The sequence below is a fragment of the Amblyomma americanum genome, chromosome 3 (genome assembly GCF_052857255.1).
Source record: "Amblyomma americanum isolate KBUSLIRL-KWMA chromosome 3, ASM5285725v1, whole genome shotgun sequence".
Taxonomy (NCBI): Eukaryota; Metazoa; Arthropoda; class Arachnida; order Ixodida; family Ixodidae; genus Amblyomma; species Amblyomma americanum.
The window spans coordinates 162,723,553-162,737,228 of record NC_135499.1 but is presented as its reverse complement, the minus strand read 5'-3'; the positions used below and the strand labels follow the sequence as shown (position 1 = coordinate 162,737,228).

The 13,676-nt window shown below is 42.7% G+C and overlaps 1 protein-coding gene across 1 annotated transcript in view; it reads right to left on the bottom strand.

Moving 5' to 3' along the window:
* LOC144125315 (uncharacterized) overlaps positions 1 to 13,676 on the bottom strand; it is a 30,713-nt gene that overhangs the window by 3,546 nt on the left and 13,491 nt on the right. Inside the window, exons 6-8 of the mRNA XM_077658580.1 lie at positions 7,412 to 7,521; positions 7,108 to 7,199; positions 3,616 to 3,755 (exon numbers count right to left, since the gene is read on the bottom strand). Coding sequence (XP_077514706.1) covers positions 3,616 to 3,755; positions 7,108 to 7,199; positions 7,412 to 7,521 — 342 coding nt within the window. The remainder of the gene's footprint in view (positions 1 to 3,615; positions 3,756 to 7,107; positions 7,200 to 7,411; positions 7,522 to 13,676) is intronic.

Below are 13,676 nucleotides of genomic sequence, written 5' to 3'. Positions count from 1 at the left end.
ATAAGAAGCTGCAATTCATTAATATTGCACACTTAATTATGTAAGCAGAGTACAGTTTGAAATGACAGAAAGGATAAATAGCTCCTGATAATGTTTCACACTGCATCTACAACACCATGCGAGTTGTAGTAGCAACTTCATCCTTGAAATAAACAAGGAAAAAATTCATGCCCTCCTAAACACCAGCCACACCTGGAAGTAATTCTTGCCAAGATTTTCACAGAAGTGACTATATTCTACACTCAAAAATCAATGCGGCTGCAGTCCTGTACTACGACTAAGGCCCCTAATTTTCTGTGGCGGAAAATTTAAAATTTCGTGAATTGAGAACAAAGAATCTGCAATATTATGCAAGCATGTCAAGGCACTGGCAGAAGTTTGTTCTCACCTGGTTCTACCTTTCAAGAAGATGTAGACGACTTTAATCAAGTTACCATGATTTTACAATTTCAACTGATGCCAGCAAACACCATATCATATATTTAAAAAAAACAAGGCTGCTAACTCACAATTCTGCAAAAAATGTTAAAAAAATGTTTTTTTTTGCGCCATCACGGGAAGCTAGTCACAGGTCTTTTATTTAATATTCAATGAAACAGTGCAAAATTGTAGTGTGTGTCACTAGTTAATCTCGTCGAATTCAAGTCTTTTATTTAATATTCAATTAGTGCAAAATTGTAGTGTGTATTACTAGCACATCTTGTCAAATAACTTGTCGTGCTTGTGCCTCACCACTGAAATGAACACCTAAACTTCCTTCTTTTCTTTAAAGCTGAAGCACTTACTGCTGGGCACTGTTTAATATCATTCACGGCCATGAAAGGCAGAACTGCTTTCCGATTCATCACATGTTGTGTCACACTGAACCCTGCCATGAAATGACCATTCCCCACTGTTGCACAAATCAACCTTTGATTTATTTATTCCCACAAATCATAACGATGAAAACCATGTACCTTCAACTATTGCCGCTATAAATTTATGCAGCTTATTTACCAGACTGTGTAATTTTAAGAGCGTTAGCTCTTCCTACTTACGTTTTTCAAGGACACGTCTGTCTCCAATGAAGGTCAAATTGACAAAAACAGTAACCACGTGGCCACACTATATCACATAGCAACAGTGGGCACGTAGCACTTTAATTGATACCTATACTTTCGATCTGTTATATATGTACCAATACAGCGGTCATCAAAGTGGGACCACCATTTGCATAAAATTTGGGGGCCACCCGTTTGACGCAGAATGTTAGAAGAAATGTCAAATGACTGGACATGTTGCTGAGAATAAAATTACTAACTGAGATAAAGGCCAAAATATGTGTGGAATTCGCTATGGCAACCTTTCCGCCTCCAAACTGTGCATTCCGAGGACCTTCAGACGGCCATTACGGCCGAACCATTTGTCGCTTAGGGGTTTCGGATGGTGTCAAACAATTCATCATGTTGTGATACACATGTTTACAAAATTTATTAACTGATACAATGAGGAAATATACCAGATATAGAGAAGGTGGCTGTAAAGAGCAATAGTAGTGCCAAATCCATGAGGTAGATGGCGCTGCTTGTGTCTTAGAAGGAGAATTGATTGAACAGTCATTACCGGGACTAATATATGCCAATGAGATGATATAGTGCTAATGGCTGACAACAAGGAAGATTTACAGAAGTTGATAGACATATGTGGTACAGAGGGAGATAGATTAGGTTTCAAGTTTAGTAAGGAAAAATCTGCAGTCATGATATTTAACGATGAGGTTGGCGAGCATAGAATACAGGAGTTCACGCTAGAAGTAGTGGATGAGTACAAGTATCTTGGGGTGTGGATAAATAACAGGGCTGAATATCTGACAGAGCATGAAAAACATGTAATGAATAAAGCTAGTAGGAATGCAGCTGTCATGAAAAATAGGGCACTGTGGAATTACAATAGGTATGAAGTGGTAAGAGGGATCTGGAAAAAGGTGATGGTTCCTAGCCTGACTTTCGGTAATGCGGTCCTGTGTATGAGGCCAGATGTTCAAGCAAGGCTAGAAATTAAACAACGGGGAGTAGGGAGGTTAGCTTTGGGAGCACATGGCAATACACCAAATCAGGGGGTACAGGGTGATATGGGATGGGCGTCTTTCGAGAGCAGAGAGGCTAGCAGTAAGATAGCATTTGAGGAACGATTGAGAAAAATAGACGAAAAGCAGTGGGCTAGGAAAGTTTTCAGATACCTGTATATAAAGAATGTTGACACGAAATGGAGAAAGCGAAACAGAAAATTGACAAGCAAATATCTGGACAGCAGTAAGGGGGCAAATCAGCAATTATCGGTTAAGAAAAAGATTAAAGAAACAGAGAGGGCTCTGTGGAAAACAGGAATGCTGACGAAATCAGCACTGGGAACTTACCGGACCTTTTTACCGGAACATACCGGCTGCTTTTTCACATTTAGTTTCAAAATGAGCGGAACCCAACGGCAATTCACTGTCGCCTTCAAGAAAAACGCGACAGGGTACGTGGAAGCTCAAGGCAACCTGGCGGAACAGCGCAAATTTGGAGTATCTGAAAAGAGCATTCGGTACTGGCGGAGGCAGAAGCTGCGTGTTACAACTTGCAGCAACCAGAAGGAAACATCATTCCCTGGGCGGACCGCAGCGTATCCAGAATTGGAAGGAAAGGCTGCGGAGTTTGTTTGCGAGCTGCGTGCAAGATCGCTGCCAGTGACTGCCGAATGCATCCGCGTGAAAGCAGTAGAGATCATGGCATGGAGTGGCAAAAGAAGCGGGAGTAAGTGCATGTGTACACATGCGCGTACCTCGTTCGTTTTTGCCGCTCCATGCCGTAATGATAAGGCGCTGACAAACACGCGAGTTGATGGGCACGCAATACTGTTAAAAAAACTGGCCGGGTGTACATATGAGCAGCATTTAAATGAGAATAAAAACTGTCGCCATTGTGCAACCTGTTGAGTCACATTCGTTTCAAGGTAAGAGTGACTTTCAGTACTTTTTCCATTGAAAAAGAATTTTTTTCATTTTTAGAATTGGTTAGTTGGGGGGTTGACCTATACTCCGATTTTTACAGTAGATGGTGCTGCTTGACTGTTTAACAAGTGTGCAAATGCTGAAAAAGAATCCTATTAGAAAAAAAAAAGTAGCAAATATGCTCGCGGTGGCTTGCTGTCAATGTGTAAGGAGGGCATGAGGTTTCCTTCGAAAGTATACAATCATACTTAAAGTGCCTCATGCGGTACACGTTTCAAGTGCACTCTGTGCCATAGGAGAACACTTGCAAACAAGTTTGCACGAAATGACAATCGCACTTAAACATTTTTCTAATCTAAGTACACAAAGACAATGTAGAGCTAAATAAGTATAGGAGATGTTACCTTGCATGATGGACACTGTCCCCAGTGTTTCACAGCATCCATCTTTGCCAACAGACACTCCTGGTGCAATGTTTTCAGGATGCTTCTATGTCAAATGCCACTGGGCATGCAAAGCTTTGAAATGCTCTTTTTGTAAACAAGTCGTGAATGGTACATCTGCAGCTAGAACTTTTTTTTAATATTCAAGGCATTCTTTTCTGTCTAGCCAATAAATAAAAAAAAAAGGTAGACACTACTCACCAGAGTCTGAGCTCTCGCTACTGGAACTTCCCTTTTTGTTGCCATGCTTGTGCTTCCTCTTCTTGGACTTTTTCTTGTCCTTGTTGCGTTTCTTCTTTTCACCTCTTGGGTCCCGCTTCTTGGCCATCTTGTTCAGCTTCCTAAGCAACGAAAGTCAGTGCGCCACATGGAATGTGCAAGGAAGGAAGAGAGAAAGATGACAACTGTACAAGGATGAAAAGTTGAGAGTTAAAGCACTCCTTACTATGATTTTTCTTAACAAATGCATTTGTTGAAATAAGTGAGATGTGTTTGTGAAATCACCACGAACGGTCACGAGAAAATTGTCTGCTACTGCCACTTCCTGTTCCTCCTGCTCATGCTTTATCACAGTCATTGTATCAATATACCATATAAATGCGTGTAAGGGCCGCACCCCGTATTCCCAAAGAAAATATTTGGAAAAAAAAAAAAATTCGTGTAAGGGCCGCACCCAAACTTTCCAGGAAACACGCAAGAATAGCCTTCGAAATACATGTGCACAGGAGCTTCGAGGTGCCGCCCATGGATGGCGCCCGAGGCCGCGGGTCATCATCATCATCTTTTCTTCTGCCGCGAGCTTCTGCTACTGTACTTCCGCTATCCGTATCGGCATCGGTATTGCCAGGTCTAACTTTGTTCTGTTCTGGCTGTCAAAGCATGCGTTTTTTGGTGGTTGCGTTAGCGTGGTCGCTCGGCATAGTTGTTGCTCTCTTGCGCTGTCGTTATTCACTTTTTCATGAACTGCCTCCGAGCATTGTCACTGTTGCACGATGGGCAAGCACCTCAACAGCTACACGGCGGGCTTTAAACTGAAAGTAGTGGAGTTCGCTCTCGAACATGGCAAGCGTGCCGCGGGCAGAAAATTTGATGTGGACGAGAAGTGTGTCCGACGGTGGTGCGGACAAAGGGATGTGTTGAAGAATACCAGCTCCAAAAAGCGCGCTTTCCGAGGCAAGCCATGCAAATTTCCTGAGCTAGAAGAAGAGCTGCTATGCTATTCAATGGAAGTGCGGAACAACGGCTACGCGTTGACAACGGACATGCTGCGCGTGAGGGCACAAGCCTTGGCGCGTGCTAAAAGCATACCGCACGAGGACTTCAAGGCTAGTGCCGGCTGGGTACGAAGATTTCTGAAGAGGAAGGGCCTATCATTTCGGCGAAGGACCACGCTGTGCCAGCGGCTGCCCCCCGACTACACCGACAAGGTGCTCAGCTTTCAGAAGTATGTCATCGGTCTGCGTCGTGAGCACAATTATATATTTTCGCAGATAGCGCCGACCAGACCCCCGAGTGGTTCGACTCTCCCGAGAGCTGCACAGTTGAACTGAAAGGAAAAAAGAGTGTTTTCGTGCGGACAACCGGCGCGGAGCGCCAATGGTGTACCGTTATGCTGTGCGTCACCGCGGACGGGCGGAAGCTGCCCCCCTATGTCATCCTGAAAAGAAAAACGATTCCTAAAGGCGTTTTCCCCAAGGGAATTGTAGTTCGCGCCCAAAAAAAAGGCTGGATGGACGATAAGTTTGTGCTCGACTGGGTAAAAAGCGTTTGGGAGAAGCGCCCAGGCGCCATGCTGGCCCGACGATCGCTCTTCGTCTTGGACAGCTTCCGCGGTCACTTGACGGGTAGGGTTAAGGAACGCCTGCGCGGTATCCGCACAGACATGGCCGTGATACCGGGCGGCCTCACAGGCATGCTGCAACCCCTGGATGCAAGCGTCAATCGGCCTTTTAAGGTTGAATTTCGAAGGCAGTATTCGGAATGGAAGGCCAATGGCAATCACGACGAGACGCCGACAAGGCGGCTTTTAGAGGGCACCGCTCGCGACTGTGCTTGGATGGACTTTGTCAGCGTGGAATTCCGTGTTGACCGACATTGTAACCCGGAGTTTCAAATTGACCGGAATTTCAAACAGTTTAGACGGGACCGAAGACGACTTTCTGTGGGCTGAACATTTACCTGAACACAGCACCAGCTCGGAGTCTGAAGACTCCGTGAGTGATGTCTGAACGGTAAATAAATGCCGCGCATTCCAGATTGGTTTGCTTTCACTTGAAAAAAAATTTTTTTTTTTTCGAAAATCGCGTGTATGGGTTGCACCCCGAAATTTTCCCACCGAATCTGGGAAAAAAAGTGCGGTTCTTACACGCGTTTATACGGTAACTTTTTTCTAATTTATTTGTGCTGAAACACGGACAATTGTAGTGCATCACCTTAAGACCAATGTGACGTTGGCTCTAATCTGCTTCGTGGAGTCTTCTCAAGTGAAATGTGACCTGCAGTGCGACCAAAACAATTAAAACTGCATGAAGGTCAATTTCTATCAGCATGCCTTGCAATGTGTTGAGACGTGCTGTGTGCGCAGTGGCATGTATGGGTCGTCTGCTAGGCCACTGGCAGCCTTTACTAGCTGTGAGGAAAACACATCTATCATCTACACAATTTTGCAGTGCTCAGCACTTCGCAGTGAGGCTAAAAATGAATATATAATGCCTGATAATTAACTCATACATAGGCATATAAAACTGGCTGCAGCGCATGCACAACAGACAGCCTGCACCAGCATATTAACTATGACAGTACACGCTTACCTTTCGAGATTTTCTTTTAATGTGCTCATGTCACGCACATACGCAGCATGCGTTGGTCTTGTGATGATACAGCAAAATAAGTGATGTTGCAGCACAAATAAATTAAGTGAATAAGGCTAGCATGTACAGTGAGTGCAATGAAACAGGTAAAGCAGTGGGAGAAAATTGGAGCCAGAAGCAGCTAGCAAACTGTTTTCCAAAGATTCTTTGCGTTTCTTGGGAAATGCACCTTGGCCATTCTGTGCTGGCAGTCTTTTGGTCAGTAACTAGCTCTTCCATGCTTTCTAACACGACCTAGTCATGAGAAGAAACTTACCTGTGCCATAAACACCAGCACTGGCCAAGTACAAGCACATGAACATATACTAACACCTAACGGTGAAGTAGATTCCCCAGATCCGGATGGATTTTTCTTCAACTACAAAACTTCTACAAAGGCTGTATAGCTTCCCTTTGTAGCCACATGTCTCACCTGGGTGGATGCTAATGAGCAATTGTTCTCTTAACTCAAATCTACTCCACTTTTGGGGAATTTCCCTAAACACATTGGACTAACACCATTCCCACATCGAGCTGCTGACTGATATAGACTTGCCCTGCTGTCTGCTAGCAGCCCTCATTAGCTTAGTTGTTAGAGTGACTGTCTCGGACAGGCTGTGGTCAGTTTGATCCCTGGACAAAGATGAATTTTTGTTGGATTACGAAGCTTCTGTACAAGCTGCATAGCTTTCCCGCGTAGCAGTGTGGCTGATCTTGGGTGGGTACTAATGAGTAATGGACATATATTTCAGTAATATCAAATCAGTCACAGCTAAACAATTGAATAAACTGCTATAAAACATGAAAGAACACACAATGAAGATTTACATCATGGGGGGCTTACATCAGTAGCTTTTTCTTTTGCTTCGTGCTCAGAGACTTCAGAAATGCCACTTCTGCATCCTCTGCATCATCATCATCACTTGGAACAAGCAACTGTAGGCAAAAAAGAAGAAAGAAATAGAGAACGCCTTAAAAAGGAATACAGGACAGTGCCTGCACAAAAACACCACAACATTTATAAAAATGAATGCGCAAGGTTATCTAGTCATGTAAAAGTCATTCTAGTCACGTCCTGAGCATATCACTACAAATGATTGCCACCACACACACACACAAAAAAGAAAGCCTACTCCCACCTCCCTCACCTGATTGGCCTGGTTAACATTGAAGCGATGTCCCAAAGCATTGGGCTTCAACTGGAGTCCATCCTCCCTCATCTGCTTCATTAATTCGAGAGGGTCCATGCTCACGCCACCTGCACACAAGCGGAAGTTTTTTTTTAGCATAAACCACTCAGCAAATCCTGTACTTTGCACAAGATAAAAAGAACACAAGTTTCAAATGGTGATGCCACTGACTACAAATCAATGTCTCTGCAATGAACGGCAGCACACCTGAACAACTTTTCCAGCAACGCTTCTCCTATGAAGGAGAGTTATGTGGCAAGTGACAGTCATAATGGCAGCTTCATTCACGCTGTCACTTATGCACGAAATGAACAATGGAGAACACAAAATTCTGCAGCTCATGCTTGGAACTTCGTGGCAAACAGAAGGGGTTGCATATGACTCATGCAAGTGCAGTGTGTGCAAACTGCAGTTTTCATTTAGCTTACAAAGCACTACTACAATGATTATATGTCAAATGCAACCCCTTACAAGCACTACTACAATTACATGTCAAATGAGGGACCACTAGAAGTTCCATTGCTCTCGCCTGGCTAGAAGAGTGCCCTCCTGTACAAATCTGATTAATTGTGCTGTGTGCACTCTTATCATTCATCGTGCCTTGTCTTTTGATGCGCTACAGCTTGAATTTATGAACAAAATTGATCCGAAAGGAAGCTGGCTGCATATCCGTTTTTCTCTAAGCATGCAATCGGTTCCATAGCCTGCTCGATACACATGAGCTACTATGCACATTTCTTCTGGTGGAACATTAAGAAAGTGGTAATAAATGTTAGATGCAGCGAAAACTCTATCCAACTTCATGGTACCAACAAAAGTATTTCTGTGCCAATTTAGTGACATGCTTCAGAGATACCACTGTCAGCTGGATACGACAGTACACAGGCAGAGTCTGCAGTAATAACAACTCTAATCTTGTTTGTTCAATGTTGTTCATTAAATGTTCACAATTATGAATAGGCTTCCATTGAACAGCATATTTTCTGCATCATTACTATTGCCTACCTCCTGTACAGGGCATTTTCAATGATCCGCAGAACGAATCGCCAGACAAAAATTCTGAAGAACGAGGTGCAACCTTATGCTTCACTAATAGTGCATTTGGCAGCAATCGTAGTCCCGACAGCAAGCAAGCCCTTCTTGCAAAGCCGTTATGAGCAACACATACATGTACAACCACAAGCACAAAACTCCTTTACAGTGGTAACACGGCCATAAAACATTTCTACGACAGTTTAAAAAAAAAATTAAGTGTGACACAATCGTGCAAGAGAAGAAAGGTGCTCTGTAAAGTTTACCACGCCATGAAAACGCTGTTTGATCATTCCTTCCCACAAAACATTAGTCCAGACACAGACACAACACCTTATAGCATTAAAGGTATACTGCAGCTAGAGATATAGCCTTATGGTGGCGGCCTGTTTTTCATGTGTATCACGGACTCCATTGGCTGGAAAGCACTCTTTACCATCTAGAGGTTTTATAAGCTCCTGAAGAAAGTCTGGAAGCTTTGAAGATAAAACTTCTTTCCAGATATCAACAGACATGTTGCGCCATGTTCTCGTGACTGTCCGCACGAAATAACTGCGATGACGGAGCTGGCCTGAGAGGCCAGATGTATGACACGAAAAAGTGCAACGAAAGACAAGAGAACACTATGGGCACAAAGTACCAAGCATCACAGAGGTGTATGATGCCATATACCAATCAGCATACAAACTTATCGAAAGCACCGAGGCACTTCCATTAAATGTGCAAGAAATAGTGCCTTCCCATCCCCTTCCTCTCGTAACCTTTGGTAGTTTAAAGCCCAATTTTAATCTGAAGTCACCCTTTTAATGCGGTAAAATTTTTACGCAATTCCTTCAAGCAACTATAGATAACCCCCAGGCCAATTAGAGCAGCATCTCCTGTACTCTGCTTCGGCTGCTAGACAATAATGCCTGTCGGCTTCACTCTCCGTAAGTTGCTTCCGATGCCTTGCCTCCGCAGCGACATCCCTGTTGTGCTGAATAATGGGATCCCCAGCAAGTTGCAGCCTTTCCCTTTTAAGCCACTGAAGCTCAGCTCACCACGCTTGACGGGCTTTTGCATTGCAGCCCGAAGGGGCAGAATCCATCACTGGTTCCCTCACTCTCAGTGAACATCTCAACAGACACCACTGCACACAAGTCCAACAGCTTCAGAGACAGCAGGAGAACTCTCAGTATAGACACGACCACTTTAAAGAGGGAAGTGAACTGAAGTAGCGGGCGCTACTGCTGACGTGTTACAGAGCGCGTGTCCTCCCACACTGTCCACACGACTCGTCCCACCGATTCTGATCGGCCACTCTCCTCCTCTCCACATTCCACTCCACAGCCTCAAACTGGCAATACTGCACCGATTTTGCAAGGACAGCCGTAGTAATGAAATCACATTTTACAAAAGCATACAAAGAAATTGGTGTTATTGTAATCCAAAAATCAGTTCTCAGAACACTTTATTTCTTTGAAAAATGCCGAAGAGTGCGGCAGATACTCCACAGTGATACTCAAAATCGCGAATGTTTTTCAAATACTACAGGATAAGACAGCTGACGGTTAAAAGATGATGAGAACAGATGCAGTTCTCAGCACCCAGCTGGCTTCATCTCAACAGCTTTCTTAAACGTGACCTATATAATATTAGAATACAAGAGATTTTAATCAATGCCAATGATGCAGCAGATTGTCAACATATCTAAAAGACTTTTTGGCATTATAACACAACAGAACAGTGCATTATTCTTACATATGCTTAGTTATTCGCACTTTTCTGTTACTTGCAAACACTCCTTAGCTCTTTTCAACCCTAATCCTTCCAGCGGTAAAACTGACTGATGGTGAACGAACCGATCTTCAAAAAATGACCCTGGAAGAGCTCAGATACATATGCTATCAAGCATGTTCCTTGGCATAACATGAAGAAAAAAAAAACGCATTTGCTTTTTACACATTTCAGCTCCATTGCTTTCTCACGCTATGAGATAAGTCCGAAGTAAAACCACAGAGGTGGGATAGAAATGTGGAAGTAAGGTTGAAAAGAAGGAAATCACAAAAGTAGAGCTTCAGCGAAGACGAGCTTGTGAGAAAACCGTGAGGGAAACAGTGAAAGGGATTAGTAATCTGAAACATAGGCTGCTAAGTAATATATAGACACTCTATGTGCAGCCCAACGTTCATACATGTCTTATCACCGGCTCGAAGAAACCACTCACTCAGCAGTTGCAACCTTCACTGAAAACAACGAAGAGGAGGCTTCAGCCAATGAGCATGCTCGAAGAAAAGCCACAATGGCTGCCAGAAGCACATCACATGCAACTTTGCATAAATGTACAACGTTTCCTTTAAAACAAGCTCCCATTTGCCTCCAGAGAACATGAAGATTGCATTTTATACAGGAAAAAAAAAGCTAAACCACATGTTGCAATAAAGCTCTGTGCACAAGGTGCGAGAGGAAAACAAAAGTCTTACGCAATCAATGTCATCTACAATTAAGAGCTGGCCATTTGTTATACAGCTTCATAAAGACTATTCATTCTGACTACATCATTTAAAAATAACAATAACAGCTACTGCATAACAGGTCCTTCTAAATTGCACAAACATCTATTTCTTTGCCATTCACTTCATAGTAAACTCAGTGCCCCAAGAGCATATTTTTCTTTGATATCCAGAGCCTGTTCGTATACAGGCAAGAAAAAGTCATTTCAGACAATTCACAAAAGAAAACAATTAAAATAGGTAAAATTGGCTTTCTCTGCTCTTCAGCCTCACCTTCAGATACAAGAATGAGGCAAGCGACTGGCCATGATTTCTCCCTTCCATGTAAGTATGGAATGAACCTTATTTTGCTCTACCTGATCTATCTATGAAACACAGCTCTGGCTACCAAGTCAAATATAAACTAAAATGCACTGAAGAAATCTTCAGTCATTACCTACGCGAGGGACACTGCAATCTATATCTGAATGCTCTGCAGAGACAAGGGCAAATGTATACCTACAGGCGACAGGCAACAGGGCCAAAAGCTACCTTTCCCAAAACAAGGATTCTGTGAAAGTTCGTTTATACATCATGTCAAGTGCAACTGTGGTTCTCAGGCCAACTTTGGAAACCAGACAAGCCTTGACTGAGCTCGGAAGGCAAATTACTGATGTGGCTATGACCTGAGGAAGAGACACAGCATGGAAAGCCAAAAGAACCTAAACCACAGCTCAGTTAGTTTATATTTACAGCTAGAGGCACAAGTGTTGTGCGATAGTGAATAAACACATACTTGACACGTGAAACTGCAAATATGCCTTTGCACCGTTCTCCAAGTCTCTTTAGATGAATTTCTCCAATTCCTGACCACTGCAGTAAGCGTGACGCAAAAATTTTTACTTGTGTATGCCTTCAGAGGCTCGAAGCAATCAAGTTCTACTCTTATAGGCAAGCATCTTGTTGCTTGTGAGTAGTGTCTATCAAATGCTCATGCTGTTCTTGTCCATACAGCCACGACTCAAGCCCTGAGATAGAATAATAAGCACAAAATGCAGCTTAAGGTCTTGGAATGCCTGCATGTATTGCTCCTGCCTCAGATTCAACAAAATTCTGCTACTTTTTCTTGTACAGACTGCACCTGCCTGCATGTATTTAACTACAGTACAGAACACATTTTCAGTTTTCAACATTACCCGCCGCGGTGGCTCAGTGGTTAGGGCGCTCGACTACTGATCCGGAGTTCCCAGGTTCAAACCCAACCGCGGCGGCTGCGTTTTTATGGAGGAAAAACGCTAAAGCGCCCATGTGTTGTGCGATGTCAGTGCACGTTAAAGATCCCCAGGTGGTCGAAATTATTCCGGAGCCCTCCTCTACAGCACTTCTTCCTTTCTTCTTTCACTCCCTCCTTTACCCCTTCCTTGACGGCGCGGTTCAGGTGTCAGGTGTCCAACGATATATGAGACAGATACTACGCCATTTCCTTTCCCCCCAAAACCAATTATTATTATTATTATTATTATTATTATTATTTTCAACATTAAGTTACCAATGTAAATTAGTGCTGAAGGTTTTGATTTATAAAAACTTTACCGAGCTTGGCATTCAATACACAAGCAACATGGTGCCAGCTGAGAAATTACTAAAAAAAATAATGAATGTTATTCATATTTAATAACTATTTCGGCATGTGGTGTCCTCTTCGTTTTGTCCTGTCTGATCAAGCACTACTTTTTGTCATATTTTCTAACACACACTTTCCTTCTTCTTCACACATATAAAAATCCAGGGATGCATTAAAATCAGAAAGCTACTTTATTTTTCTGCAGTGTTTGTGCTTCATATCTAAACCTATTGTAAGATCCTCTGGTTCTGGAGCTGTTACAATGCTAATTACGAGAGGACATTGCTTTCAAACCGAATTTGCTTATTTTTTGATAGACTTCAAAGAAATTTTCGCTACATGTCAGTAATGCTTTCAAACTTAAGTGCACAAAACTTCAATATTATATTTAATGAACTCTTCTTTGTACAAATTTTTTCTCTTCTACATCTTGTGAAATGCCTGCACACTAGACAAAATGTGGTAGAAGACTGGGCCAAAATTCACTGCATTTCTGAAAGCACGTTACACGTGGTGACATTCTTTGATCTTTTTTTCCATGACCAAAATTTTGCTGTTTTCAAGCAGTTGCCATAGACGCATCTAAACTGTAAACAAGATGTCACATCAAAAATCTACACTCCATAAAAATGAAAAAGCAAGAATGCCACTGCATAAAATAAGGTTCTGTGAGCGCAACAAAACAAATGGTCTCAAAGTAGAACAGTCGTGAAGAAATCTGCTGCACAAAATGAGCAATAGTCAGAAAACTGGAATGGAAATAAAAAACACCAACTTTTCCAGCATTTCCCTGATATGCAGTGCCATCGCGATTCACGAAAAAATTTTTTTTTTAGAGTACTTCCCAGTGGATTTTAGCAATGAAACCTCGGGACAACATAGAAAACGGGGCATACGAGCGATTAAAAGAAAAAAGAGATATTTTGGCCATTCCCCCCATCCCCCTCTTCTTAAGGACCAGCAAATTGTTATGCTAGTTTTTATGCAGCAATTTTTTATGCACACCAGAAAACAACGCATAGATATGGGACAAGAAAGATACAACACACAGCGAGTGCTCTGTGCATGTAGAATGGATATGAATTACGCCACAAAT